Below are 27752 nucleotides of genomic sequence, written 5' to 3' on the forward strand. Positions count from 1 at the left end.
TCAACCCAACCATCGTATCCATGAATGCTGCAATCCGCTTGGGTGAGCAACTACAGTAAGTCTCTCAATCTCAGTCCTTCATTTCCAGTTTGGGGAGGTTTGTTTCCAATGTCCATCCCAACATCATCATCATCAGCATCATCATCATCATCCTCAGCTCGGCAGTCTGCCGCCAAGGTCGACTCGCTGCTGGCCACGAGCATGTTCCCTGTCAGTCCGCCGGGCACCGTCACGCTCTGCGAGTCAGCCGGCACCATGCTCCACGAACGCGTCTCGAGCAACTGGCGATCCGAGGCTGGGTCGACCGGCGCATGGCTGCAGCGACGCCTGCACCAGCACGATGGCAATGGCAATGGCAGCGGCGATCGCACGAGTCCCAATGCTGCTGCTGCTGCTAACCGTGCTACAGACACCACTACTACTACTACTACTGCTCCTACTACTGCTGGCGATGGGAGTGCGCGGCCAAAGAGCTCCATGGTGATGGTCGGGCTCAGCTCGGCCCAGTCTGGCCTCTCAGGCACAAGCAGCCAGATCGACGTCGGGTCCGTTGAGATTCTGCCGCAGTCGGCAGCCAAAGACGCGCGCACAGTGTTCTCGTCGCCCTTCCTCAAGCCGCGGAGCAACTCGATGGCTGCGTTTGCGCACTGCTGGTACGAGCGCGGACTCGCGTTTGCCATTGAAGACGTCCTCGTGCCGTCCACGCTCGGATCGTCGTCTGTGAATGCATCGGGACGAGCTGGCTCTACTACTTCCACTGCTGCTGCTGCTGCTGTTGCTACAACTGCTGGTGCTGGGAGTGCGGCTGCTGGTGCCAACTCCAACTTGACCCAGGCTGCCCTTTTGTTTGCGCGCGCAGTGCGATTCCTCTTCCCAAGCTCGCAGCCGCTCTCCACAAACGAGCTGGCTTGTCGCTATATGCCTGCCGGCTGGCTTGATAGCTCGCTGCGCGCCCTGGCGTGGCACCAACACCTTCCCCGCCTCGCCGTCGCGGACACGAACGACATTGTTTACTTGTTTGATCGTTCGCCGTCCAACGGCTCGTCAGCGCCAGCAGTCCCGTCCTTCCGACAAGCTGGCTCTGGCGCGGACAGCCCGTATGCCGCTGGATCCAATTCCCAACAGCAGAGCAGCGCTGGACGCTGGCAACAGCGCGGACTGCGACACCCAAACCAAGTCGATGTGACCTGCATGGCGTGGCGACCGCTCAGTGGCGTCCATGTTGCTGTCGGATGCCGCAACGGCATTGTCCTGTGGAATGTGCCGGCCCCTTCTGTGGCCGCGAATGCCGGAACGGCGATCGCGTCCGCCCACCGCGTCGCCTCCGCCACCGTGCTCACGCATCCCGGCCACCTCTCCGTTCTTGCCCTGGCGTGGAGCCCCGATGGTCGGCTGCTTGCTTCGGGCTCGGCGGTGGACACTGCCATCGTGATTTGGGACATGCATCTCGACGGCGCATCGTGCACTCCCATCCGTCGCTACGACGGCGCAGGCTGTGGCAACCTCTCCTGGTCGCCCGATGGAAACTACCTGTTTGCTGCGACGATCGGCAACGCCGTTCGTCTCTGGAACACGCGCGATTGGACTTGTCAACGCTGGGTCACTGCTGGCGGGCGTTGCCATGTGAGTTTGTCCCTCATGAAGCCGATTTGTGTTGTTGGCGAGAGTTCAGAAGCTGGGAGACTATTGTCGGAGCTCTTGACCCTCACCGTTTGTTTTGCTTTTGCTTTTGTTTTTTTCTTCGTTTTTTTTTTTTTTTTTTTTTTTTTTTTTTTTTTTTTTTTGTTGTTGTTGTTGTTGTTGTTGTTTTTGCTTTTCTTTGCTATTGCCTGAAACCTTGGTTAGACCTCGGCGTGGCTCAGTGACAGCTCGACAGTCTTGTTCGGCATCGAGAACGACTGGGGCCTGTACTCAATTGCGCAATCCAAAATCGTCAACGAAGGAGTTCAGTGCGGAATTGAAGAAAACTTCTCCTTGGCTACCGTTCCCACTGCAGGCAAGCGGTGCTCGTTCGGCCGGCTGCTTGATGCAACTCCCAGTTTAATTTTTATTCTTGTGATTTTTATCTTGCTTGGTACAGATGGCTCGACAAGATCATTTGGCGGCAACATTCAGTCCATTTCGCTTGATCCTCACAGCTCGCGTCTTGTTGTGTCGTTTGCGCCACCACCAAAATCTGCTGCTTCACCGGCGACCTCGCGCTTGCCATCACAAAGCGTGGACAGCGATGATGACGACAATAACGACAGTGCCCCAGGTAGCGTTGCGGAAGCCGCTGCAGCCGCTCTGGTGTTGCGTGTCCGCACCACGCCCATTTTGCAGTTCACCTTAAGGTAGGTCGACTTTGAAGGACGTGTTGAAACGTCACTTGTTCTCACACCGCTATGATTTCCCTCGCAGCGGTATGATCCAAGGGCCCCCGCGGGCAGAAACGCCCCAATTCCATGCCTTCTTCCCTGGCTATGAAGGCGGATCTCTGTTGGCTGTGGTACGTCGCTCGTCTTGTTGTTGTCTACCTGTTTTGCGCAACCACTGTTTCACACACTCAACGAATTTTGCTTGCCCCGAATTAGAACTGGTTGCTGGGCGGCCAAGACAAAGGCATTGCGGCCATTTCGCTTGTTCCTTTCAATTATGTGCCTGAGGGTGTGTTTGAGAATATGCGTGGTGCCATGAACAAGATCAAAACGCTGAAGTGGTAGAGCGTCAACTGTAGTGATTGGGTTTTTTTCTCCCCCTCGACTCTGTGCTGTGCTACGGCAATAAGACAAAAAAAGGCTTGTACCCAACAAAGTGTATTTCATCACACGACCACACTTCACATGCAGTCACCAAGACAAAATACAACAAAGCCCAGAACGGCTGGACGTTCCAAAAACAACGGATGGCCCGCGCGCTCACTGCTTCAAATCCTTGGCCACCATGCTGGCGCAAATGTTGTGATAGATGTGGCGATGCTTTTGGAAGGTAGTCACGGCAAGGTCACCAGCCTTGTCGCAGTTGAAGAGAGCGCGGTACAGCGGGCGGACAAACTTCATGCGGCCTTGCGAAGTCACAAAGTCGACAACGTGCGGGAAGATCTTGGTGTAGGACGCACGCAAGCAGAGAGACTGCCAGCGGAAGCGGATTTCCGAGTTGCGCGATGCCGTGAAATCGTAGGTCGCATCCATCTTGTCGAGAGTCTGCTCGCTGAGCGGGTTTTCGAGCAGAAGCTTTTCCAAAAAGACGACACGCTGCGGCGAGGCAAAGTCGGCAATGTCGTCGACGGAGAACCCAGCATAGTTGCTGGAAGCATCGGCTTGGGTCCAGCGGGCAGCGAGAGCGGCGCTGCGCTCGGCCAGTGTTTGGTCAAACTTGGGCTCGGGCTTGGGCATGCCGGGGGTGTAGAACCAGGCATTCCAGTCAACAGCGTCAAAGACGCCGCGCTTGGCCTCTTCAGCAAAGAAGGACAGGAAAAAGTCCTTCCATTCAGCAGTGGTCACTGCCTTGAAGGCAAACTGGGTGCAGTGGGCCTTGAGGTAGCGTTCCATCGGCTCAGGGCCGCCGAGCAGCGTCTCGAGGTAGAACAGCAGGTTGAAGCCCTTCTCGTAGGGGACGGACGAGAATGCGTCGTCGGGGTCGACGCCGTCGAGGCTGGGGACGAGCGCAGTGAGGAGCGAGTCGGCAGGGTAGTTGTCGATCGAATCGCGCAGCGCCTTCCAGCCGATAATGGCGGAGAAGTGACGGTGCTGCTCGGTGCGCATGCGGCCGACAATCTTGCGTTCAACATAGACGGTGAAGCCTTCGTTGAGCCAAAAGTGCTCCCAGGTTCGGCTGGTGACGAGGTTGCCCGTCCACGAGTGAGCAATCTCGTGAGCAACGACGTCTGCCAGCGAGCGATCGCCAGCCAGCAGGGTCGGCGTCACAAAGGTAATGTTGGGGTTTTCCATGCCGCCGTACGGGAAGCTCGGGGGCAGCAACAGCACGTCGTAGCGACCCCAGACGTACGGGCCAAGCAGGTCCTCGGCCGTTGCGAGCTGCTGCTCGGTCTCGGCAAACTCGAATGCGCCAGCCTGCACAGTCTCGGGCTCGGACCAGACGCGCGAACGCGGGCCAACCTCGACGCTGACCAGGTGACCAGCGGCGATCGCAATGAGGTACGACGGGATTGGGTTTGGCTGGTCAAAGCTGAACGTGGTTGACTGGCCGTCTGCGCTGACCGCGTCGCCGGTGGGGAGGGCGCTCATGAGTGCCACGAGGCCCTTTGCGACAGTGACCTTGCCCGAGTACGGCGCCTTCATTCCAGGCGCGTCCTGGCACGGGAGCAGGCTGCGCGCGTGGATTGCCTGGCACTGGGTGAAAAAGTACGGGTGCTGCTTGCCCGCAGTCTGCTCGGGAGCGAGCCACTGGCACGCCGACGACGTGGCAGACGTCTCGTACGCAATCACAAGCTTAAAGTCCTGCAGCGTGGCGTGCTCAGCCAGCAGCGTGATGGTCAGCTTGGAGCCAAACACGGCGTGCGCATCGCCAGTCACGAACGCGAGCTCTGCCACGCCGTTCAGCTTGACGGACGCGATCGTCAGCTCGCGCGTGTCCAACTCGACCGTCTGTGTGCAAACGTTCAAAGTTCAAAAGTCAAACAAACAACAAGTCAAAGCATTGAAAAAAAAAAAAAAAAGTTGGCTGAAAGTACATTGGGCATTGAGCTTTTTACCTGAGCGTTGGCGTCGAGGCGAGCGAGATCGATGGTCGCAGTGCCGTGGACAACCTTGCGTGCAAAGTCGAGGGCAATGTCCAGGGCAATGTGGCGGGTGCGGAAGGCGGTGATGTTGGCCTGCGACGAGGGATCGTGCGTGTTGGAAGCGGTGGTCGGCGTCATTTGGATTGGAGAAAGTGGTTGTCTGAGAAGACAAGAACAAAAAAAAAAATGAAAAAAACAGAGGAGTGAAAGAACATTGAGAAAAACATTAGTGAGGGAGTACAGCACCATTTGTAATAACAGACTACTGTATCTCAGAGACTGGTGCTCTCTACTCCCCTGCACCCTCCCTCTCTCTCTCTCTCTCTCTCTCTCGATCCAACGCGAGACAGAGCACTTGCAGAACATTCTTCTAGTCGGTAACCATTTTGATTCAAACGAGCAATGACAGTTCTCTTTTTGCTTTGTTGCTTTCTTCAGAGTGAGCAACGATGGGTCTCAAGCGACGCAGCCACGAGGAGGAGGCGGTCGGAGCATCAGCAACGCCGTCCACAGCCACAACGACCGCAGCCGCCGCCGCTCTTCCGACTACACGCACAAGCTCAAGCACCGCGCAGGCCACGAGCAGCAGTCGCAGCAGTGGTGGCGCTGGACCAGCAGCTGCAGCGCACGCATCCAAGAAGGCGCGCTTGGACGACGCTCCCGCTCAAGGTGCTCAAGGTGCCCCAGCAGCGACGCCAGCCTCGTCGTCGTCGTCGTCAGTGGTCACGAAAACACCAGCTGCATCCGCTGGCAAGAGCGTGGTGGCGGACGCTGCTGCTGCCTCGACTCCTGCTGCTGCTGCTGCTGCTCCAGCGAGCACCAAGCGCCGACCTTGGGAACATGTGGACTCTGCAGCCACCAAGTCACAGCCAACGCCGGTCACTGCGAGCGCTGCAGATGCTGAGGGAGTCGTCGTTCCTATGACGATCGACGCTACTGCTGGGGCTGCTGCTGCGAGTCCAGCGGCAGCGCCAACAACGCAGACTGCACCAGCGCGCGGCCGCAAGCCAGCTCGGCCGTGGGAGAAGGCTGCCGCGACCGCCGCCGTGCCTGAGAGTACCCCCACAGCCGATACGACTCTGGCTGCTACTGTCGAGACAGCAGCCGCGAGTGGCAGTGCCACCCCGACACGCAAAAACCGCCCTTGGGACAAGTCGACTCCCAAATCACAGCCACCACCACTCTCTGCCCCTGCAGTACAGGCCCCTGCTCCAGATGAGCCGCGGATTGTGCCTTCGATGCAGGCCATTGTGAATGCTCGTGTGTCGCATAAAACCATGCTGGTCGCCGCCGCCGCTGTCGCCAACTATGCGAATTCTCCGGGCCTCTTGCCAACCCCAACAGAGGCCAGTCTTGTCACAAGCGTTGCTCAGGTCGTGAGGAAGCGGGCAGCAGCAGCAGCAGTTGTTGCTGCCGCGGCATCGGCGGCGTCTGCATTGGCATCAACGGCGTCCCCGTCCTCGTCTGCATCGTCAAAGCGAGCGTCGACCAAGATCAACACACCCGAAATCGAATCCACCGCTGCCCCCAAGTCGTCCAAATCCTCCCCTCGCTCCAAGCAAGCGCGCGATGCAACCAAATCATCAGCACCATCCAGCAACGGCGACTCTTCGCCTTCGACGACGACTCCTGCTGCTGCTACTGCTGCTACTGATTCCGGCGCCACTCGCGGACTCTCCACCTTCAACCTCCCGATGAACGCCACTCCAGCGCAACTCTTGCACGTGCATCACAATTCTCGATTGAAGCCTGCTCCAGACAGTGCCGAGCTGCTGCCCGATCGACTGAATGCAGAGGACCGAGCACAGTACTTGAAGGAAGGTCGCCTCGAGCTTGGCAAGTGGCACCAGGAGCACGACCAACAGGTGCTCGCCAACATTGACGCATACCTGGCCAGCAACTCTTCGGTAACGCTGACGTCCATCCTCATGGACGCCGATGCGCGCGCAGAGCATTACGGACCACTTTTCCGTGCTGCCGCGCGTGGCACCAAGCGCTGCATCGGCACAGTGCGTGATCGCGTCTTCCGATTGCTGGCGCGTAACAGCGACACTTTCAAAAAGCCCTTTAGTCCAGCAGACGACCAGCGCTTGCGCGATCTTGTCGATCAGCACGGTCGAAACTTCGCTCACATTGGCCTGCTGATGGGTCGTGCTACGCATGCCGTGAGTGATCGCTATCGCCTCGTCCAGCAAGACACGCGCCAGGGTGTCTGGACGGAACCCGAGGAGCATCGATTGGTGGATGCTGTGCGCGCCTTGCACCCCGAGATTCTCGAAGGCCAAGGCGGCGTGACGGCGCTCACCGTGGGATCTGCCGTGTTCACGGGCGGTACACGGTCGTGGAATGAAATTGCCAAGCTTGTGCACACTCGCAACACGCGCCAATGCCGTGAAAAGTGGAATGATTGGGTTTCCACGAACGAAATTATCGACCGCGTAAAGGCCGGTGCTGCCCGAATTTTCACCACTGCCGGTCTCAACAAGTCTGAAGACGAGCGTTTGCTGGATGCCCTGCTGCAGCAGCCAGGTGAAATTGTTGCCAAGGTCGACTGGCGCCAGCTTGCCACCAAAGGCTTCACACTGAGTGGCCAAGCTCTGCGCGTCCGCTTTTTGGCGTTCGTGCAGCGTGCTACGGCCTTGGGTTTGCCGCCAACGGACAAGATCAAACCAGTGATTGAGTTTGTCAAGAAGCATAACATGCTGGCCATCAAGCGCAGCGCCACCAAATACAAGTCAGACACGTTTGTCGACAGCTCGGACGACAGCGATGCGGACAGCGGGAACGAGGCCGACTCTGACAGCAGTGACGGCGAGGACGAGCCCGAAGCGTCGTCGTCGTCGTCGTCGTCCGCTGCCACGGCCATGGACACTGCGCCACTTGCTACGAAGGCGACCAAAACGAACGGCAAGGCCAGCAAATCGGCCGCCACGCCAATGCAAGTGGAAACTGCAAACAAGAAGCTGCCGGTGCAGTCCGATTCGTCTCTTTCATCGTCGTCGTCATCCTCTTCGTCTTCGTCTTCTTCGTCGGAGTCCGAGGCAGAAGAGGCGCCCAAAGCTCGAGCGAACGGAAAGCAAGCGGCGGTCGTAACCAATAAGCCTGTTTTGTCATCGGCGTCCTCAGACACGTCCTCTGCATCTTCTTCTTCTTCTTCCTCCTCCTCTTCCTCTTCCTCTTCTTCTGATTCTGACAGCGACGAGCCAGCCCGAACAGCGGCATCTAAAAAGCCTGCTGGCAAACAGCCCCCGAGCAAAAAAGCAGCCTCTTCTTCCTCCTCCTCCGCTTCCTCTTCCTCGTCATCCTCCTCCTCCTCCTCCTCCTCTTCTTCTTCTTCGTCAGACTCGGATTCGGACGACGACCGCCCGGTGCGCCGAAAACGCGGTCCGTCTCAAATGATGAAAGAGTTGCAGCAGCGAGCGAAAACGCAGGCGAAGCGGGTTGCTTCCGAGGACGAAGGCAGTGAGCCCGAGTTTGAGCAAGCTACCGCGAGCAAGGCCAAGGCCCCTCTTTCGAAGCCAGGGAAGAAACCAAAGGCCAAGAGCAAGTAGTTGCCTCAAATCATGTTCTGGAAAAGGATGATGTTCTCTTTGATGTCAGTTTTTAACTTCCACAAACGATTCATTCATAAACCAACCAACCAACAAGAACACAAAGAGGTGAACCAAAGTACAGAGATGTGAAACAAAGTATTTATTTAGACTCGCATTGGCAAAAGCAAAATCAACCACCAGAAGGGAAAAAAAAAAGCGAAAACGTCTAACAATCGCTAACTCGACAAGAACCACGGTTAGAAGGTTTTGACAATGACCCTCTTCGTACGGTCCAGCGTAAAGTTGTTCCGAGCAAACAGATCGCTCGAATAGAATGCACGCAAATCGTGAATATTCAAGTTGCGCGCCTTGATCTCGAAATCTTCCAGGTCGATCAGCACGCGCACAGCAGGCTCCTCTGCCCGTCGTCGGCGGTTGTAGGCAATTGTGTCGCGCAACAGCTGCTGCAAAATGTAAAACAGGAGCTCGTTGTTGTCCTTGCGGTACGTAATGTACTTTGAGAAGGACTGTTTGAGAGCAGTGACAACCAATGTGAGTTCAACAAGAACAACAAGGGGAAAAAAGCAACCGTTCGACTCAACGAAAGACATACCTTCGACAAGGTCTTCATGACAGAGAACTTTTGAGTCGAGATAAAGCTCTCCAGGGCAACTCGGACGGCCATGTTCACATCGTCCTCATTCACAAACTCGCGCAGATGCATGCGTGCGTGAGCCTCGGACATGCGGATCATGGACTCGACGAAACGAACGGTAATGGGGATGCTGCCAGTTGTCTGTCAACAGAAGGAAAGCAAACGGGAGAGGGTGAGCATCAGATGTTTAGCGAATAGCAAATCTCACAGATAAAAACAAGCACAACTACATCCCCCCTTCTCCGCGCGCCCGCAAACGCCAGCTTACCATCGACTCGCGACGCAAATCAGCATACAGCTTGGCCAGCTTGTCCTCGTCGACGTCCCGCAGCTTGGGACGCACGTTCTGCTTGGCAAAGATGATGTACTTTTTCAGCATGGCTTGCGGGATGGCGTCCTTGTCTTCGTCCACGGCTGGTGCAAGGGCGTTGGCAGCATCGAGGGCGCTCTGAAGTTGGGCGCGTGAGGGGTCTTCACGGGCGTTGATGAATGGGACTTCGGGATGGCTCCGGACGTGTGACCCAATGACAAAGCGAGCCAGATTTTCGTCGGCAATCGGGTCGACCGTGTCCTTCACAACGCAGAGAATGTCAAAACGCGAGAGAATGGGCTCGGTCAAATCGACATTGCCCGAGAACGTCTCGGAGGGATCGTATCGCCCGCGCACAGGGTTGGCTGCGGCAATCACGGCACAGCGGGCCTGCAGTGTTGTGACAATGCCGGCTTTGGAGATTGAAATGGATTGCTGCTCCATCGCCTCGTGAATGGAGGTGCGATCCTGGTCGTTCATCTTGTCAAACTCGTCAATGAGGCAGATGCCCTTGTCGGCAAGCACCAATGCGCCGCCTTCCAGGGTCCACTCGCGCATGATCGGGTCGCGATGCACGGACGCGGTCAAACCGACAGCCGACGCACCTTGACCAGTCGTAAACACGACGCGGTGGGCAGTCTTCTCGACGTACTTGAGCACCTGGGACTTGGCTGTGCCAGGATCGCCGAGCACCAACACGTTAATGTCACCACGCACGCGGTGGCGATTGCCGGGGTCCTTGGGCTGGCCGCCAAACATGGATAGCGCAATGGCCGTCTTGACGTCTTCGTGGCCGTAAATGGACGGCGCAATGGACCGAATGATGCGCTCGCCAATGCGAGGGTCTCGGCCCAGCGCGCGAATCTCCTTGACGTCCTCGTCGGTGAGGTTGAAGTGCGAGAACGAATCTTCGTTCGTCGTCACATAGTTGGCCTCAATCATGGTGGAGAAAACGGGGAAGCCGTTGGTAATGTTCAATGCCGCATCAAAGTTGGTGCGGTAAATGCCCGTGATTTCAACCTCGTCGCCCGGCTTGCACGAGTCAATCAAGTCCCACAGCAGCACAACATCCTTTTGGCGAGGAAGACGGCCAGCAGGCACGCTGCCGGGACTTTCTTGGAGTGTGATACGCTGGTAGTTGCGATAGACTGTCTGCTCGACGTTGATGCGGAACGGGCCTTGCGATTGGCACGAAGGACACGAGCCGATCGTAATTTCAGCCGCGTCCTGGTCTTGGAAGAACGGACCAAGCACAGAGCCGCACTTGATGCAGTCGTACTTGACGTACTTGAGCTGCGGGAGCACCGAGGTGCGACGCGTAATGACGCCGCGCACCTTGATGAGCGCGTTGATGTAGGTGTGGCGAATGTCGCGCAATTGATCGACCACCGGCAACTCGGCAATTCGAACATGGATTTCGGAGTGAATGCGATCGTAATTCGGGAAGGACGTCAACACCACGTCGCGGGCCACCTCATCGAAAATTTTGAGCACTTCGAGCGGCGCGTCGGCGACGAACACGGCGAGAATCTGCTGCTCGCGCACCAAATCCTTATAACTAATCACCAGCGACTCGGCGTTCATGGCGCACATGTGTCGGATGCGCTCTGCGTGAATGTTGTTGCCGCGGTGGTCGACACTTGCCGTCAAGAACAAGCGGAAGCGCCGCTTGATTTCCTCGCGCGGGCCACGCATCGACACCCACTCGCGCAGCTTGAAGCCCTTGTAATCTTCCAAGTTTGCCACAGGAGGTGTTTCCTAGTTATTGGGAGAATCCAAACAACACAACAACAACCAAAAAACAAACGAGATCAGCTTGAATGTTTAAACCGCGCTCAATCTCTCTCAAACAGAAAATCCGATTGCGTACCTCGACAGTTTCGCTGAGAATTTCACCACGAGCCGCTCGCTCGGCAATACGTCGTCGTCGAGGAGCTCCAAATTCGTCTTCCTCGTCTGTTGCCAACCGTTTGAACAAATTTGAGCTCGGGACTCGGGACTCGGGACGCTTTCGCCTCAAAAACAAACCGCAGACCCCCAAACCCTCGTTACCTTCGTCGGACTCCTCGTCCATCAACGCAGCCGGAAGTCGACCATCGCGCCTGGCACGCTGACGCTCACGACGAGTATTCTCGCGCTCGGCTTGTCGGCGCGCGTCGAGCGACATTTCCTCGTACTCGCCACTGGACAGACCAGCCTGTTCGTATGTATCAAGTGCATCGACTCGACGGTAATCGCTGTGTTGTTGTTTTTGTGTGCATCATCCAAAGTGAGTCGAGAGATGCATGCGAATCCACCCAACAAAACTATTCAAACGCACTCTTCAGCGTTGACGAGCAAATCCTCGCCGTCCTCGTCGTCCTCGTCGAGATCGTTGGGCTCTGCGTCGTCAAAGCCAGCACGCATGTCCTCCTCGGCCTCCTCGGCGCCGTCGCTGGGGAGATCGCTCTGGTCGTCGGTGAACGGCGGCAAGTCGTCGTCCTCGTCTCCGTCGTCGCCGCCGCCGCCCAGCGAGCGCGCAGACGACCGCGGGGTGCCTCGTGACGAGCCTGACGCAGCCGAACGCCGGTACCGACGTGAGCCGCCGCCAGACGACGTGTTCATTGGAGAGGACTGCGATCTCGCATTTCGCGCGGCCGTCCTGCGCGCGCTGCCTCCGCCGCTGCGGGTGCTGCTGCCTCCTGGCGACGACGCCGACCGCGGGCTGCTTGCTCCTGGCGACGATCCTGGGTACGAGCCCGACTGTGGGGTTGTTGGCAGCGATCGACAAGGTCAGCAACGATGATACAGTTCAAAACAATTGAAAATGTTTGGAGTTTTGGATTTTTTGGATTTTTTTTTTCTTCCGTTGAAGGCTTTTCAAACGGGGGGCATCTTTGATCACAAACACCCAGCGAATGAGATGGATGGCGTGAGATTGCAAACGACGAAGACGCTTGAGCAAAAGTCGAAATGTTGTTGGGCAGCGTCGGAAGAGCAGCAAACAGAACAATCAACAAAGGAAAAGCTGTCAAAACGCTCACCATTTGGATGTTGATCGAAAAGGAGAACTGTCAAAAAGTTGCAAGATTCGAATTCAGAGAGTGAGCAAACGTTGATCAATGCAAAACACACACACACGCACTCTCTCTCTCTCTCTCTCTCTCTCGCTTTCTGCTGACGATTGACAATTGAACAACGCGCTATCAATTGCATTGTGGACATTTCCAACAACTCTTTTTGGGCAAAATGGCCCCAATCAATCATTCAACCTCAACACCACCCCCGCACACTGCACACATCCATCCATCGAACAAGCATTCAATCAAAAATCAAGAAAAACACCTCGGTGTGCAGCTCAGGATTTGGAAGGATGCGAATACTGGGCCAGATGCGCCTTGTTTTTCTGGTAGCACTTGGCGCCGTACTTGCACGGTGGCCTGTCGTCCGCCTCGCCGTCAGCGTCGGAATTGTCGGAAGTGGACACGGCCTTCGAGGAGGCCGGTGCTCCCCGGGTCGATGATCCCGCTGTGCTGGGCACGCTGGGTGGGAATTCGTCCTCGTCGCTTTCGTGCACGGCCATTCTTGGCTTCTTGGTTGGCGGAGGCTCGTCCTCGTCCGTGTCAGTGGTGCGAGATGCAGGGGCAGACTGACGGGGTGCCGAAGCATGCCGCGAGGCTTTCTGAGGTGGCGCTTCCTCGTCCGACGACTCGTCGGCTCGTCGCTTCTTGCGGCTGTTGCTGCTGGCAGCTGTCGCTTCCTCGTCGTCATCGGAGCCGTGAGAATAATTCTGGAGGTGCGCGGCATTCTTTCGATAGCACCCTTTGCCGTAGGAGCAAACTTGTTTGGAAGACGTTGCTGCAGGTTTGCTGCGTGAGCGGCTTGTCTCTGCTTGCTCCTCCTCCTCCTCCTCGTCTTCCACATCATAAGCACGGCGCGCTCGAGGAGCTGGGGCAGCGACGGGGGCCGCTGGTGCTGGTTTCCGAGCGGCTGCGGCCCGAGCCGCTTCGACATCGTCGTCAAACCCATCGTCGTCATTGACAACTGCTCGTGTTGAACCGGACTTTGTCGAGGCAGACGAGCTGCTGCTGTTGGCTGCTGGCTTGGATGGAGCCCTGGACGCAGCCTTGGCCACAGGCCTGGCAGGAGGTTGGTCCTCTTCCTCATCATCATCATCGTCATCCACAACAAACTTGTTTTTGGACTTTCGTGGAGCCTCCTCGACAACGTCCTGGTCAGCATCATCATCTTCTGGGTCGGTGATGGACTTGAGGCTTGCCTTTGCGCGCGGCTTGGCTTTGGGTTTGGCAGCCGCACTGCCGACGGCCCATGGCAGCGAGCGAGAAACCTTCGGCTTTGCGGGAATGTCATCGTCCAAATCCTCCAATTCCTGGGGAGGCGGAGAGGCTGCAGCTTTGTGCTTTGAGCTTGTGCGAGCGACAGCAGCCGCAACTGCATTGTCGTCCTCATCATCATCTAACTGCTGAACGGCCAGAGCCGGCTGCTGCTTGTTCAAGCCAGCGTTCGTCGATTTGGCGGGCACACGATCGTCCAGGTCGTCCTCGTCCTCGACATCCGTGCCGTCATCGTCCTTGACGACGGCAGCAGCGGCCTGCTCTTTCACCAGATTGACCACGCGGAATGGAAAGGCGTTGGGCATCAGGAAGAGCACATCGCCGTGCTTGAGCGAAACCCAAGTGTGGAGTGGCAACTGCTCGTCCGAGCCATCTCCGCCCGCGGCATCTGCACGACGCACGCTGCACAGCGTTTTGTGCGTCTAAAAGTACAAGTCACACCAATCACGCGTGCCATGTTCAGGTTCCAATTTTCAAAACCAATCTCAGCTCTCTGTCCAAACAGTACAGTGAATCCCGTTTGGCGCCCTTTTTGGCCCAGTGCTCAATGCGCTACAATGCCGTACCGACATGATGTGCGCTGCGCCGTCATGGTCGATCTGGATCTTGGCGTGATTGCGACTCAGTCGGCGATCTTCGAGCTGACAGACAGACAGACAGACAAAGAGAAGCCAGTGAGTGAGTGGAGCATTGCAACGGTTGCAAGATTTGAGAACGGCTTTCGCCCCTCGCTTACGTTCGTCAGGGGTCCTCGGCCAAGCACAGTCTCGCCGCGTTCCAGATCCACAACCTTGCTGGCGGGATCCGGGCGCGAGGCGGCAGGCATCAAGAGCGGGACCAGCCGAGCCAGAATCGACATGTTGCTGCAATGGAAAAAAAAAATCAAAAAGACTGAGAGTTCTTCGCCTGATTCAAATACAAACTCGCACTGTATCGTCAATCATTCTGACAAAAACAAAAAACATTCAGAGATGACATTTTTGTATGCTTTTACATTGCGCAGTCGTTTTCCATTGTTTGTTGTTGAGTTACGAAACATCATAATCTGCAGCAATGGTTGGTGTTTTCGCTGGACTTCAGCTGGCGATCGACCTGCCGTCCAGCATGCCGTACAAGGACAAGCAGAAGCTCAGGCTTGCCATCACCAAGCACGGCGGCACCGTCTCCTTCCTCTGTTCGCGCGAGGTCAGATTGTAGTTGCGTATTGTTCGTTCATGGAATGACGTCTCCTTCCGCTTTTTGGGCAGCACACGCACGCCAGAGCACTCTCCCTGCATCGTGTGGATGCTCATCATTCCGGCTCGTTTCATTGCACGTTGATGCGGGTCGTCTGTGCATCGCGGAGGCAACACAAGTCAACAACTTCCAATGCGGTACTTGAAAACAAAAAAAAAAAAAAAAAAAAAAAAAAAAAAAAAGTCAAATTTTGTAACGGAAAATTTCACAATCTTGCTCACATCAGCCAAAACAACGAGCAAACAACGAGCAAACAACGCAGAGAAGCAATGCCCACGAAACAACTGGGAAAAGTTCATTCCTCGAAATCTCACTCATTCAACCGAGAAATTTTTGTGTTCTGAGCGGATGTGCTGAAATCCCAACTTTGTCATCTCTCACTCACTCACTCACTCACTCAAATGCTGCACTTGTGTGATTCGTGCTTGGATGACTTAGTCGAGCTACTTGATCTCTGTCGAGCCCAATGAAACCGCATTCAAGGTGAAGACGGCCTTGAAACATGGCATTCCGATTGTCTCGCCCGAATTCGTGCACGCTTGCGTCAAGCAGGCACAAATCGTCCCTACAGCCCCATATACCCTCGTCAAAGGCTTGCTGGAGCGTCAGTTTGGCTCGGGGAAGATTACCACGCGTGCTGGTGCCGCTGCCGCGTCTGCGGCCAAACCCAAATCTGGCACCAAATTGTCCCAACACGCTGGTGCCGCCGCTGCCGCCGCGGCTGTCCCAAAGCGCGTTCCAGTGTCCCGCTCGCTGGATCTCTCCGTCTTTCGTGTGTACGAGTGGCACGATCCTGCAGGGCCGAGCTTCCCAGAAGACCCTGCGCACTACGAGGTTGCACGAGCAATCGTCCTGCAGCGCGTCCAGCACGGCGCAGCTGAGTTTGCGACGTTCGAGCTGCACGTGTCGGCAGCGCAAGAGTCCGGTGCTGCACCCGCGTTGGAGTCGCAGCAGCTGAGCGGCGGCCGTACCTCATCATCCCTCCTCTCCAGCTCGTCGCGGGCTGACACGACCACTACCTCCTCCACCAGGCCTCCGCGATTCCGCATCTATGGCCAGCGCGGCAAAGTCGATGAATCTGTCGAGCAAGCCACGATTTCTTGCCGCTTCACCACAGAGTCCCTGCTCGCCGAGCTCCTCTTTGGCGCGGTTGTCGCCGAGGCTCAGCGCGGTGGGTTTGCAAAAGTCCAAATCGCGTCGGCCTCGATTGGCTCGCCTCGGCGCCGTCGCGATGCTCTCGAGTCGGCCTCCAGCTCGGCTGCTGCCACGCAACTGCCAGAGGAAGTCAAGCAGTTGGTGGCGGCCATCTTCCAAGACGCGCATGCCCACTTGATCCGCACGGTGGACATGCCGCTTGGCACATTGTCTGTGCCGCAGATTGAAAAGGGTTTGACCATTTTAGGCACCATTGAAGGCATTCTACTCAAGCAGACCAAGTCTGATGGTGCTCAAATGGACGACAACGGTGACAACGCAAACGGCACTTCTGCTTCTGCTTCTTCTTCTTCTTCTTCTTCTCCAATGCCGAAGGGACTGTCTGCGTTGTCCAATGAGTTTTATGCCACCATCCCGCATAAGAGCCCTGCCAACCCGGTGACCAGTTTGCAAGCTGTCACGGACAAACAAGAGCTTTGCCAGCTGCTGCTCGACGTGTGTGCAGTCAGCGAAACCAGCTGGCTCAGTTCGTCAACCTCCACGCCCGTCGAGCAGCAGTACCGCTCGCTGGGCTGCGCCATATCGCCCGTCTCACTGGACAACCCGGAGCATGCCGCCGTTGCCACGCTGCTCCGTGAGGCCGCTGGCGCGCGGCCGCTCCCTGCTGGGTTTGCTGTTCGTCAGGTCTTTCAGTGTACGCGCAGTGCCGAAAGCGCGGCATTCATGGCCAACCTGCCTGGTGGTGGTGTGGCCGATGCGAACGTGCGCCAGTTGCTGCATGGTGCGCGTGCTGCCAATCTTGTCGGCATCCTGTCCCGCGGTCTGATGCTACCGCGCACGCTCGCTGATCGCTTCCAAATCGAGCGAACCGACTTTGGCTTTTTAGGGGCTGGCATTTACTTTTCGCCGGATGTCTCGTACGCGACAAGGTTTGCCATCCCTGGCTCGCTTGGTACTCGCTTTGCGCTCGTGTGCGACGTTGCCCTGGGCGAGGTGTACAAGACGACCGTGCACATGCCGTTGCTCTCTGCTCCGCCTCCTGGCTTTCACAGCGTCCACGGCGTTGGCGGATCGGCCGCTTTTGCTGCGGACGAGTTTGCCGTGTACGACGCGCGGCGTCAGCGCGGAGCGTACCTTGTCGAGTTCACTGTGCTTGGCGACACGATCAAACGACCTGCGACGACGCCCTCAGGTCTTCCCGCCGCCACGTCACCCGGCCCGCGCGTTCGCGATCTGAATGCCCCGTTCATGACCGGCGACTCGGACGAGGAAGACGAAGAGGAGGTGGCGGAACGTCGCCGACAAGCGCTTCTTTCCAAAGGCCGACCATTGGCAATCGAGGCCTCTCCTGCAGTTGCGCCTCAAGGAGCAAAGCCCAACGCGTCACGCAAGACACGCCAGCCGCAGCAGCGGCGGAAAGATGAACCGGCCGTGGCTCCGCCATCCCCAGCCCCTGTTGTTGCTGCTGTCGAGGCAAACCCCGCTCCAGCCAAAAATGTTCCGGCCTTCGTACTCGAAGCACCTGGCGAACCAGCCACTGTCAATCCCGTCTCCCTCGATGACGTCGCCAACATCACCAATCCGATGGACAAGGTCGTTCCGGGCCTTGTGGCCGGCGGTGTCAGCGTTCCCCTGAGGTCTGTCCATGTCCGAACTCGCATCTTGGACTTGGTGGCTCAAGTCGTCGTCTTGCAAGAGTACTACAACAGCAGCGCCGATCCAATCGAAGCAAAGTACGTCTTCCCGCTCGACGACACAGCTGCCGTTTGCGGGTTTGAGGCGTTCATCAACGGCAAGCACATTGTCGGTGAGGTCAAGGAGAAGGAGCAAGCGCACAAAGAGTACAAGGAGGCTGTTGAGCGCGGCGATGGTGCCTATCTGATGGACGAGGAGACGCCAGACGTGTTTACGGTGAGCGTTGGCAATCTACCCCCGGCGTGTGCCTGCCTCATCAAGATCACGTACATTTCAGAGCTGGGCGTCGATGGCAGCGATGTCGTCTTTACGCTCCCAAGCTCGGTTGCCCCCAGCCGCCGCCAAGCCCTTCGCGCAAAGGCAGGCGCGACTCAACAGACGGTGGCCTCGATCGACGTCGATGACACGAGCGCGCTCGACCTCTCTGTGCAGGTTTCCGTCTCCATGCCCTTTGACATCCAAGACGTGTACTCGCCCACGCATCCGCTCAAGCGCAAGCTGACTTCCACGCTTGCCACGGTTGAGCTGGATCAGCCACTGCTTGTTCGGATGGGTGAAGGATCTGGTTTCACCAAGGACTTTACCCTGCTCGTCAAAATGAGTCAAATCCACGTTCCGCGCATGTGGGTCGAGCAGGACGAGCAGGGCCACGAAGCCTGCATGCTGGCATTTTATCCAGAGTTTGAGACGAGTGATGCGCTTGGGCGCAAGGGAGTGTCCACGCTGGACACCCATGAAGTCATCCTCATGCTTGACTGCTCCGCCAGTATGCGTGACGCTGACGCTATTGTTGACATGAAAAAGGTCGCCCTGCTTGCGTTGCAGCGCCTGCCCGATGGCGCTCTCTTCAATGTCGTCTGCTTTGGCACCTTCTTTGACGAGCTCTTCCCGTGCGCTCGCCCAAAGATGCGCGACACTGTGCAGGCTGCCTGGCAGTACATTAACAACCTGTCACCATCGCTCGGTGGCACCGAGCTGTGGCACCCTCTCCACGCGTACTTTTTGTTGAACGCCCCTTCTTCCAGTGCTGCCGACGGCGGAAGCTCTGCCTCCTCGACCAGCAGTTTGGGCAGTGTGGCGCTCCCACCTGGCAGCACGCCTCTTCTGCATGCGGTCGAGCAGCAACGAGTGCGAAACGTGGTGCTCATCACCGACGGCCACGCCACCAAAGAGTCGGTTGTTTTGGATGCAGTTCGGGCCGCTGCGCCTGCCGTCCGCATTTTTACGTGCGCTGTCGGCTCGGCGTTCAATCGGCACTTTATCAACTCGGTGGCCCGCCTCAGCGGCGGCGCGTCCGAAGTGTTTGATCGCAAGCAGAAATCGGGATGGGAGCGTCGCGCTGGTCGTCAGGTGGATAAGGCGCTGCAGCCTTCTCTCACAGACGTCCGTGTGGAATGGGCAGTCCATGATGACAGCGCATCTGCCGACGTGACCACCATTGGCGGCAGCGACTCTCTCCTCTCCAAAGGCAAGGTGCAAGCGCCAGCGCAGATTGTGTCGCTCTTCCACGGCTCTCGGCAAATTGTCTACGGGTTTGTGCCGTTCTGTCGCATGGCCACCCTCAAGGCGCGCGTCGATGGCATGGAGGTCGAGACCATGGTGTCCACGCACGACCTTGCAGTGACCAAAGGCCGCATGCTGCATCAACTGGCCGCGCGTGCAGTCATCCGCGACTGGGACACTGGCTCGCTGGATTCGGATCGCATTGCTCACGAAGTGCGCAAGCGCGACTCCAAGCACCAAATTATCCAACTGAGCAAAAAGTACTCGATTGTCACTCAGTTTACGAGCTTTGTGGCTGTTGAGAAACGTGACAAGGAATCCGAAGCCAAGATCGACAAGTCGGCGATTCCTTCGATTGCCGAGCTCGTGGGAAAGGAAGACGTCGACAGCTTGCAGTACATGGGGTGGGAGGTGGACAAGCTCGCGCACGAGGCTGCCGCCAAGTCCAGCGCGACCAGCACTGCTTCCGACTCGTCCGTGTCCGAGCATGTTGCGCCCATGGTGTCGGCCGTCCGCGAATTATTGCGCGAGCTTCCTGCGATGGGCAGCCTGATCAACGCGCTGCTCGATGACGCATGCTACACTGACAAGACGCAGAGCTACGCCGATGCCGCCATCAAGTTCCAAGAGGCCCTCGAACTGCTCGGGCAAGACGTGCCCCCGACCCATCCAGGTCTTCTTCGCCTTGCTGTGGCGTACGCCGACTACCTCGAGTATTACGCAGGAGACGGTCTTGGTGCGGTTGCCGTGCGCAAGGAGTTTTTCGACAACGCCATCAGCGAGCTGGATTGTTTGGCGGAAGACTCGTACAAGGACTCGACCCTGCTCATGCAGCAGCTTCGAGACGACCTGCAGCGTCAAGACGCCATGCTCAACGGTGAAGGCGGTGAGAACGATGACGCCCTTTCGTTCGGTGGCTTGACACGAGAAGAAGTGCAAAACACCCCTGCTCCGCCCCCGCTGCCCGACATGTCTGGTCTTCTTGATGCAATGACGACGACGAGCATTTCTCAGTCCATGAACGAACTGGGGCTCCATGCAGATGAGGACAAGCTCGATCTGCTGGTGGTTGATGTTGGTATGGCGACTGTGAAGGCAGGAATGGCTGGCGAGGACGCCCCGTCTTCTGTCTTCCCGACGCTTGTCGGTCGTCCGCGCCACATAGGCGTCATGGTTGGCATGGGACAAAAAGACTCGTACATTGGCGATGAAGCTGGATCCAAGCGAGGTATTTTGACACTCTCCAGTCCATTTTCCCGACCCGCTCCACGTCCTGCCGTGGCGGTTCCGCAGAACAAGCCCAAGCCAGCTCCTGACAACAAGCCAGCTCCTGAGAAGGCCCTTGTTTCCGACGCTCCAGTGGCTCCGCCGATGAGGATGGCAGCGCCGGCGCCAATCACGGCATCAGCTCCCGCCGATTTCAGCCTCGAACCAGCACCCATCCAGATTCCTGCTCTGCCCAAGAAGCCACTGGCTCCGATCAGCTCTCAACTGCCTCAAGCTCAAACTGCATCCCTCCAGAAGGGCAAGAAGGCCGACAAAGGACCCGGGATTGATCTTTTGTTGCGGCAATCGGTGGCTGATCCTGTTGCCTCTTCTTCTGCTGCTTCTGCTGCTGCTGCCGCTGCAGTTGCTGCTGCTGCTGCCTCTGCTGCTTTGGTTGCGGAACAGCAACAGCAGTCCAGTTTATTACCGACGCACTCTGAATGGAGACTGCCCTCTCAACCCTCGTTGGTGGGGGGATTGCCAATGATGCGGGGTGACCGGCTTGAAGGATCGACAATGCCAATGGTTGATGGAGTTCCTGCGCCTCAGCTTGAAGAGGAGCGATCCTTGAACCGAAGTCGACGGAAAGCAGAAGCAGTCTCTGTTCCTGCGACTGCCCCTGCTTCTGCTCCGACTCCTACTTCCGGCAAAACCGCATCCGCTTCGAGTCGCTCTCTGGCTGCTTCTGCCGTGTCCGCGCCTCCGCCTCCGCCACCAGCGCCAGCTCCAGCGGCAGCCCGACCGCCACCGCTACCGCCACGAGCGCCACCAGCGCCAGTTCTGCGCGGGGAAGCTGCTCCTCCCTCTGGCGGGCTCGCAAGGCAGTCGTCCTTGAGCGCGAGCACGGCAAGTGAAGCCGACTTTCTCTTCAAAGAAAGCCGCGTCAAGGACGCGCAGGAGAAAGAAGAGGCCAAAGCTCAAAACCGCCCGGCGCCGGTCGCCGCCGGTGCTGTCCGATTCACAGACACCCGTCAAGACGAAAGCTCCCGCCCAAGCCTGGAAGAGACTCGGGCACCGATGCGGGCTGTTCCGGCCCCGGCATTCTTTGCCTCGCGCGCTGTTGGACCTTCGAAGGAGTTCTCGAATGCCACCAGTGCCTTCCAAAGCCAGGAAATCTCCATCGTCAGCTCAGTGAACGCAAGTCCCCGTGGCAGAGTTTTGGGTTTTGCCAGAAAGGCTGAGTGGGAGAATAGTAGTGCGCCTGCAGCGCCTGCTGGCCGTGGTGGTGCGCATGCTGGTCGTGGTCGTGGATCAGCAGCAGCTGCTGGCTCTCGAGGCCCAGCTCCGGAAGCCCTGATGCAGTCTCTTCAATCGTCCTTGAATGCTCGCCGAGGCGTAATCGAAAAAGCAGACAACTCTTCTGCAAGCGATTCAGAGGAGGACGACTGGTCAGACTCCCCGAGTTCGAAAGACTCCCAGAAACGATACGAGGCCAAAAAGGAACAGCCCAAAGCAGAAGAAGAGGAAGAGGATGGAGACATGGGCTACTCACTCTTTGATTCGGAGTTTACTTCGGAGACGATTACCGTCGAGTCTCCGAAACTGAAGGAAAAGGAAAAGGAAAAGAAGAAGAAGAAGCTGCGAGCATATGGCGGAGATGACGATGCTGATGAGGACGGCAAAAGCGGCAAGGCATCACGCGACAAGAAGGTGTTTGAGGGTTTCACCTTTGAGCCGCAAGCGCCTCCTCCGGTTTCCCAGCCTACTTCAGCATGGCAGAAGGTCAAAGCCAAGCCCACTCCCAATCTCATGGCTCTGCAGCAAAGTGTATGTCTGGACGAGTGCATCGTGCTGGTGGAGAGGAGAGAGAGAGTGCGATGTGTGTGTTAATTCATGAATTGTTTGCAACATTCCCCGCGCATTCAGGATGGAAGCTTCTTGTTCAACTCCTCCACGTGTCGAGCCATCCGGATTGACTTTGCCTTGCTGCAGAAAGAACTTGACCAAGCCGGTGTGCAATCGCTACGTAAGTGCTCGACTGGGAGCTAATGGGTAAAATCGGTTGGAGCAGATGGTTCTCTGTTTCTCATCATGATTCTCAATTTGCCTTGCAGTGCCGAGCGAACGTGCCGACGTTCCCAAGCTGGTTATGAGCATGCTGGTGCTGATTTACGCACACTTGCACTCTCTCTTGCAGGGCGTGCCTCAAGACACGCTGGACGATGTGGCCGAATCCATCTCGGGCCTCAATCTGTCCGCCTTTGGCATGTCGGACCTCAGCATCATTGCGCCCCTCAAAGCGTATCTGCAGCGCGTGGATTCCAAGCATTCGGGCATTGTGAGTCGGCTCGAGCTTGGCAGCACCTGGGGCACCTTTGCTTTCCGCGTCTGGCGCACCATGTCCCAGTGAGTGAGCGGATGTGCGTGTTTGTAATTTTGCGCTTTGTTTTTGTTTTTCTTGCGTTGTTTGTGCGTGTGAGTGTTGTGCAACTGTATGTGCAAGCGGACTGATTGTGTTCGTGTCGTCGCCCGATTCGAGTGAATGAAGCAAGCCAATTTGTTCCAATTTCTCTCTCATCATCCTATTCATGCATTCATCGCTTGTTAAAGTAGTATGCCAGTGCTATGCAGTCCTCTTCTTGCATTTCGGATTGGACATCAAAAATGGAGCGAGTGTCTGCAATCATTGTGCGAAGTCCATTGCGTAGAGTTGTGGTGATCGTGGATATGAGCAAGCGCGCCTCGCGTGGTCGAAGGCGGAGTCGAGCAAAGAGCGAGAGTGTATGTGCGTGTGTGTTCCACCGACTGCGACGTGCTGTGGGTTGCTGGCTGGGCTGGCTGGCTGGGCTGGCTGGCTTGACTGGTCATCAATCCGACGGGCGAACGGAAGCGGAAACGGCAAAACCCGACTCACTCAATGCGATTTTTGCTCACCCCAAAACCGGTTGTTGCAACTCGACTCGACCTTGATCGTCTGCAACTCGACTCATTTTTGAATGTTGATCGAATTGTTGCTGCACAGCGCCATCTCACGTTCGAAGCGCAGTCCGCAGCCAGCTCAGCTCAGGTGAGCAATCCCGCACACTTCAATCTTGACTTGGCATCAACAAATTTTGCTCATTTTCCGATGCCGGCATTCTGTGCTTGTTGTGTATGTGTGTGCGTGTGTGTTGGTGTAACTTGCTTGCATGGCAGTCGGGTGCTGCTGCTGGTGGACCGCTGGCGTCGTACCGCGCAAAGTCGTCCTTCCAACCAGAGACGGTTCGTTTCCCAACAGATACCTTGACGCTCGTCCCACCAATTGAGTGACAGCTGTACTGATGTAGGACAATCATCATTGTTGCACCTTAGATGCGACGCTACTTGGATGGTCGGTTTTACGAGTTCAAGAAGGCCATGTACGCCACACTGCTCCAGGACCCGCTGTTTCGCTTGCCGGTGAGCGATTTGTGTTTCAGCATGTCCGTGAACGTCCTTGGTGCTCATTTGTTTTCGGCTTCTTCCAATCACTCAAGATTGCTGAGCTGGAACTGAGTCGGAAGGACGCGCGCCACCAGGCAATCCGGCTCATGCGCCGAGTCATTGAGGTAACTTGACGAAATCCGAAACTAAAAACCGGAAACGTAAAACATGCAGTTAGACTCACACGCTATGTCGCCCGCGTGACTATGGTCACAATCATCTAGTACCAATTCGTGACGGAAGCTGATCTGGAACAGGATCCGATGATTGCTCTCATTGTGAGCAACTTGCTGACATCGTTTGATGTCTCTCTGGCCCCCAAGCTGTTTCTTTCTTGTGGCATGTTTGCGCAATGCCTGGTCAACATGGGCACCGAACGCCATCTCAAGTATCTTCCCATGATTGCCACGCTCGAGATTGTGGGCTGCTTTGCGCTGGTAACGCGACCGTTTGTTTGGAATCTCCGCTTTCTGTTGCGTTTTTCGCTGAGGCTGACGTTCTTCCTTCTCAATCCTTGTAGACCGAGCTTGCACATGGCAGCAACGTGCGCGCCATGATGACCACGGGTACAGAATGCTGTTTGTCTGGACTGGGAATGAAACCAAAACTAACGTTTTCATGTTGTGATTGCCTTTTGATCTGAACAGCCACCTATGACAGGACGACACGTGAGTTTGTGCTCCATTCCCCTTCGTACCTGGCTACGAAATGGTGAGCATGCATGAAGTGTTGGTTGCCCCACCCCCCTTCCCCGGTCCATTCCTCTGCTCATCATCATCATCCCCCGTATCGACTTGTCGACACCACAGGTGGGTGGGTCTGCTCGGCCAGACGGCCAACTATGCGGTCGTCTTTGCCCGCTTGATCATTGGTGACAAGGACCACGGACTGCATCCCTTCTTGGTGCCCATCCGCACCATGTCGGACCACATGCCCTTCCCAGGCGTAACTGTTGGCGGTAGGTGTCTAACGCACTCCCCGCCTTCTTCCACTGTGTCGCGGGGCTCACGTTGAACTATGCATGCAGACCTGGGCTCCAAGCTCGGGCAGAACAGCCTGGACAATGGATTTGTCGCGTTCAACCAGTACCGCATTCCGCGCGAGAGTCTGCTGAACAGACTCGCTGATGTTACTCCCGAAGGCGAGTATGTGTCGCAGTTTTCCAACGCGGATCGCTTGTTTGGCGCGACTCTGGCTCCACTGTCGGGTAAGTGAGCGAATGTTCAAAACGCAACCGAGGCACGCAACCGAGGCACGCAAACCAAGGCACGCGATCCAATGTTGACTCACGATCGCAGGCGGCCGCGTGTCCATCGTTGGGCTGGCGCTCACCAACTTGCGCTCAGCCCTCGCCATTTCCGTCCGGTACTCGGCTGCACGGAAGCAGTTTTCGCCCTCAGACAATGTCGAGGAGCTTCCTGTCATCGAGTACCAGCTCCAACAGTACCGACTGATGCCTTATGTTGCCGCCTGCTATGCCCTTGACCGGTTTTACGTGTGGCTCTCGGGACACCACTTTTCCCAGTTGCAGAGCGCACGCTCGGGTGAGGGGGGCTGCATTGAGCGGTTGGATTTGCTGAGACTCGTCGTACTCAGTGGTTGCGTTGCCTTTTGCTCATTCGAGTCCACTCGTTGGTTGTCTTGCTGCTTTCCCGCCGGTCGTTCTACAGGACCCGTCGATCCGGCACTCGTCGCGGAAATGCACGCGCTTTCATCTGCTGGCAAAGCGGTTGCCGGTTGGATTACCCGTGATGCCATCCAAACGGTACATCTCCCTGCTACTGATGAGCTATGCTTGCTATTCTTGTCGTGGCAGTCTGCCAGGCCATAACTTTGTATTTCGTCTTGTAGAGCCGCGAGTGCTGTGGCGGACATGGCTACTCGACCTGCAACCGCCTGGGTGTTTTGCGTGATGACAACGATCCCAACTTGACGTACGAGGGCGATAACAATGTGCTGATCCAGCAGACTTCAAAGTTCCTGATGACTTCACTCCGCAATGTCATGACTGGTGAGGCGGGTTTGAGTCGACTTGGCTCCATTGCTCCTTTGTGCTGCAATTTGTTGACCGGCTCGTTGGTAATCACCAGGCAAACCTGTCAAGTCACCTCTCGGGTCTGTGGCATTCTTGGAGCAATTTTCCACCTTGATTGGCTCCAAGTGGGCTGTCGAATCCGAAGGCGACTTGCTCAAGCCAGCGGTCTTGTTGCACGCCATGCACTATCGAACCGCGTACTTGCTGCAAGAGGCAGGCACCAAGCTGCAGTCGATCATGGAGAGTGGAAAGGATGTCGACACGTTCTCCGCGTGGAATCAAACGCAGGTGCACTATCTGCACGCGGCGGCCAAGGCTTACTTGGAAGCCGTCATTGTGGCGCAGTTTGATGCTGCCATTCAGTCATGCCCGACCGTGGTAAACAAACAGGCTGCAGGATTTGTCGTTGGATTTGACCAGATTCTGGTTTTGTTTTGGTGTTGGGTTTTTTTTTTTTTTGTTTTTTTTTTTTTTTTTTGTTTTTTTTGTATTTTTGGTCGGTGGATTGCTGACCCTGCCGCTGTGTGCTTGTTGCTGATGACAGTCGCTGCGGGGTGTGCTTTCCAAGCTGCTGGCCCTTTTCGCGTTGTGGCGCTTGGAGGGTGACATTGCTGTTTTGCGCGAGGACGATTTCATCACTGGACAGCAAGCGAAATTGCTCAAGGAGACTGTGCTGGCGCTGTGCCTGCAAGTCAAGGACGAGGCGGTTTCTCTCGTCGATGCCGTTGCGCCTCCGGATCAGATCCTGTTCTCTCCCATTGGCCGCTCCGATGGTGAGGTGTACAAGAATTTGTACAACACGGTGACCACCACTCCCGGCTGTTTCGAGCGCGCGCCCTGGTGGGCTGAAATGCATCCGCCCGTCGAGAAGGGAAGCAAGCGCGCCGTCTTTGACTCTTATTTGAAAGCGGCTAGCTCCAGTCACTGAGGTGCAATTGGTGTATTTGTTTGTGTGTGGGTTTTTGTGCGTGTGTGTGGTGTTGTTGTTGCTTTGCATTTTGCAGTGTGTTTGTTCTACTTCTTGTTCCATTGCGAATTTTCAAGCCAGTTACATGTGCCCCGTTGTTTCTTTCGACTCCACCACCTGCTCTGCTTGACTTGATGAGCTTTGCTGCAACAAAACGTATCATACTAGTGCAAGACAGAAAGCGCTTCGGACACTCTCCTTATTGTCAAGCTGCTCGTTGTCATGAACCCACATGAGTGGGAAAACTGCAGCTCGGGTTGTTTGCATTCAAAGGAGAATTCCCTCACGCCACATGGCGAGTTCACACTCGTTTTCTGCTTGTCGCTTCTTCGCTTCCTCGCAAAAGTTCCCTTTTTGATCGTTCCCTCCTCCAATTTCTTCCGCAGTGGCTTTTTTTACTCTTTTCATTTGCTCTGATCATAACAGTTTCAGTCTTTTTTTCTTTGCGGTTGGTGAGTCTCGTTCCTTTTGTTTTTGTGTTGTTGTTGTTTTCGCTTTCTGTGGTTGGTTTGTGTCACGATCAACAACATGCTTCCACTTACCTTCGCTTTGCGTCTGATTGCTCGCTTGCTCTTCTTCCGCACCCACACACACACACACACACACACACACACACACACTCTCACACACACGTGTGCTCTCGTGTCGGTTCGTTGCTCTCTCGATCGATCAAACGCACAGTGTGCTCTCGTGTCGGTTCGTTGCTCTCTCGATCGATCAAACGCACAGCCAGCCAACCAACTCTTGCGTTTCGCTTTTTCTTTTTTTTGCTTTTTTTTTTTCTTTTTTCCCTTCGCTTCTGTTGTTTCCCACCAGTCTGCCGCTCCCCGTTCTCCCTCTCCGCATAACTACATTCTCTCCATCGAGCAGCAAGATCCTCGACACAGCGATCGCCAACGCCCTTTTCCCCCGCTTCTCTGCATCCTGTACTTGTGGGTTTT

At 56.4% G+C, this 27752-nt stretch overlaps 7 protein-coding genes across 7 annotated transcripts; 4 read left to right on the forward strand and 3 right to left on the reverse strand.

Moving 5' to 3' along the window:
• The first annotated feature begins 81 nt into the window (after positions 1–81).
• Positions 82–2807, forward strand: CAOG_03709 (hypothetical protein). The gene is made up of 5 exons (XM_004363380.2): positions 82–1623; positions 1846–1996; positions 2081–2333; positions 2401–2488; positions 2574–2807. The coding sequence occupies exons 1-5, from the start codon at positions 109–111 to the stop codon at positions 2700–2702; spliced, it is 2136 nt and encodes a 711-aa protein (XP_004363437.2). The 5' UTR covers positions 82–108; the 3' UTR covers positions 2703–2807.
• Positions 2778–4971, reverse strand: CAOG_03710 (leukotriene A4 hydrolase; the record flags this gene model as incomplete). The annotated part of the gene is made up of 2 exons (XM_004363381.2): positions 2778–4586; positions 4694–4971. Coding segments are annotated over 2 exons (1967 nt in total), but the record flags the coding sequence as incomplete, so codon positions are not given.
• A 164-nt stretch (positions 4972–5135) lies between these two features.
• Positions 5136–8410, forward strand: CAOG_03711 (hypothetical protein). The gene has a single exon (XM_004363382.2). It carries the CDS (start codon positions 5170–5172, stop codon positions 8269–8271), a length of 3102 nt encoding a protein of 1033 aa, XP_004363439.1. The 5' UTR covers positions 5136–5169; the 3' UTR covers positions 8272–8410.
• Positions 8399–12291, reverse strand: CAOG_03712 (minichromosome maintenance complex component 2). Its single transcript, XM_004363383.2, has 7 exons — positions 12242–12291; positions 11539–11960; positions 11271–11455; positions 11089–11174; positions 9177–10976; positions 8867–9049; positions 8399–8780 (listed from the first exon to the last, which is right to left on the reverse strand). Exons 1-7 carry the CDS (start codon positions 12242–12244, stop codon positions 8511–8513), a joined length of 2949 nt encoding a protein of 982 aa, XP_004363440.2. The 5' UTR covers positions 12245–12291; the 3' UTR covers positions 8399–8510.
• Positions 12292–12393: 102 nt separating this feature from the next.
• CAOG_03713 (hypothetical protein) lies at positions 12394–14422 on the reverse strand. The gene is made up of 3 exons (XM_004363384.2): positions 14289–14422; positions 14119–14193; positions 12394–13974 (listed from the first exon to the last, which is right to left on the reverse strand). The coding sequence occupies exons 1-3, from the start codon at positions 14409–14411 to the stop codon at positions 12556–12558; spliced, it is 1617 nt and encodes a 538-aa protein (XP_004363441.1). The 5' UTR covers positions 14412–14422; the 3' UTR covers positions 12394–12555.
• Positions 14423–14605: 183 nt separating this feature from the next.
• Positions 14606–22757, forward strand: CAOG_03714 (polymerase; the record flags this gene model as incomplete). The annotated part of the gene is made up of 4 exons (XM_004363385.2): positions 14606–14737; positions 15227–22174; positions 22274–22373; positions 22462–22757. 4 exons carry the CDS (start codon positions 14606–14608, stop codon positions 22755–22757), a joined length of 7476 nt encoding a protein of 2491 aa, XP_004363442.1.
• A 254-nt stretch (positions 22758–23011) lies between these two features.
• On the forward strand, positions 23012–26772 carry CAOG_03715 (peroxisomal acyl-coenzyme A oxidase 3; the record flags this gene model as incomplete). Its single annotated transcript, XM_004363386.2, has 15 exons — positions 23012–23035; positions 23370–23414; positions 23543–23608; positions 23699–23785; positions 23863–23934; positions 24034–24246; positions 24330–24375; positions 24457–24520; positions 24619–24767; positions 24837–25016; positions 25108–25353; positions 25480–25574; positions 25661–25820; positions 25900–26222; positions 26389–26772. 15 exons carry the CDS (start codon positions 23012–23014, stop codon positions 26770–26772), a joined length of 2154 nt encoding a protein of 717 aa, XP_004363443.2.
• Between the last annotated feature and the right edge of the window lie 980 nt (positions 26773–27752).

The sequence above is a fragment of the Capsaspora owczarzaki genome, assembly GCF_000151315.2.
Source record: "Capsaspora owczarzaki ATCC 30864 unplaced genomic scaffold supercont2.5, whole genome shotgun sequence".
Classification (NCBI taxonomy): Eukaryota; class Filasterea; order Ministeriida; family Capsasporidae; genus Capsaspora; species Capsaspora owczarzaki.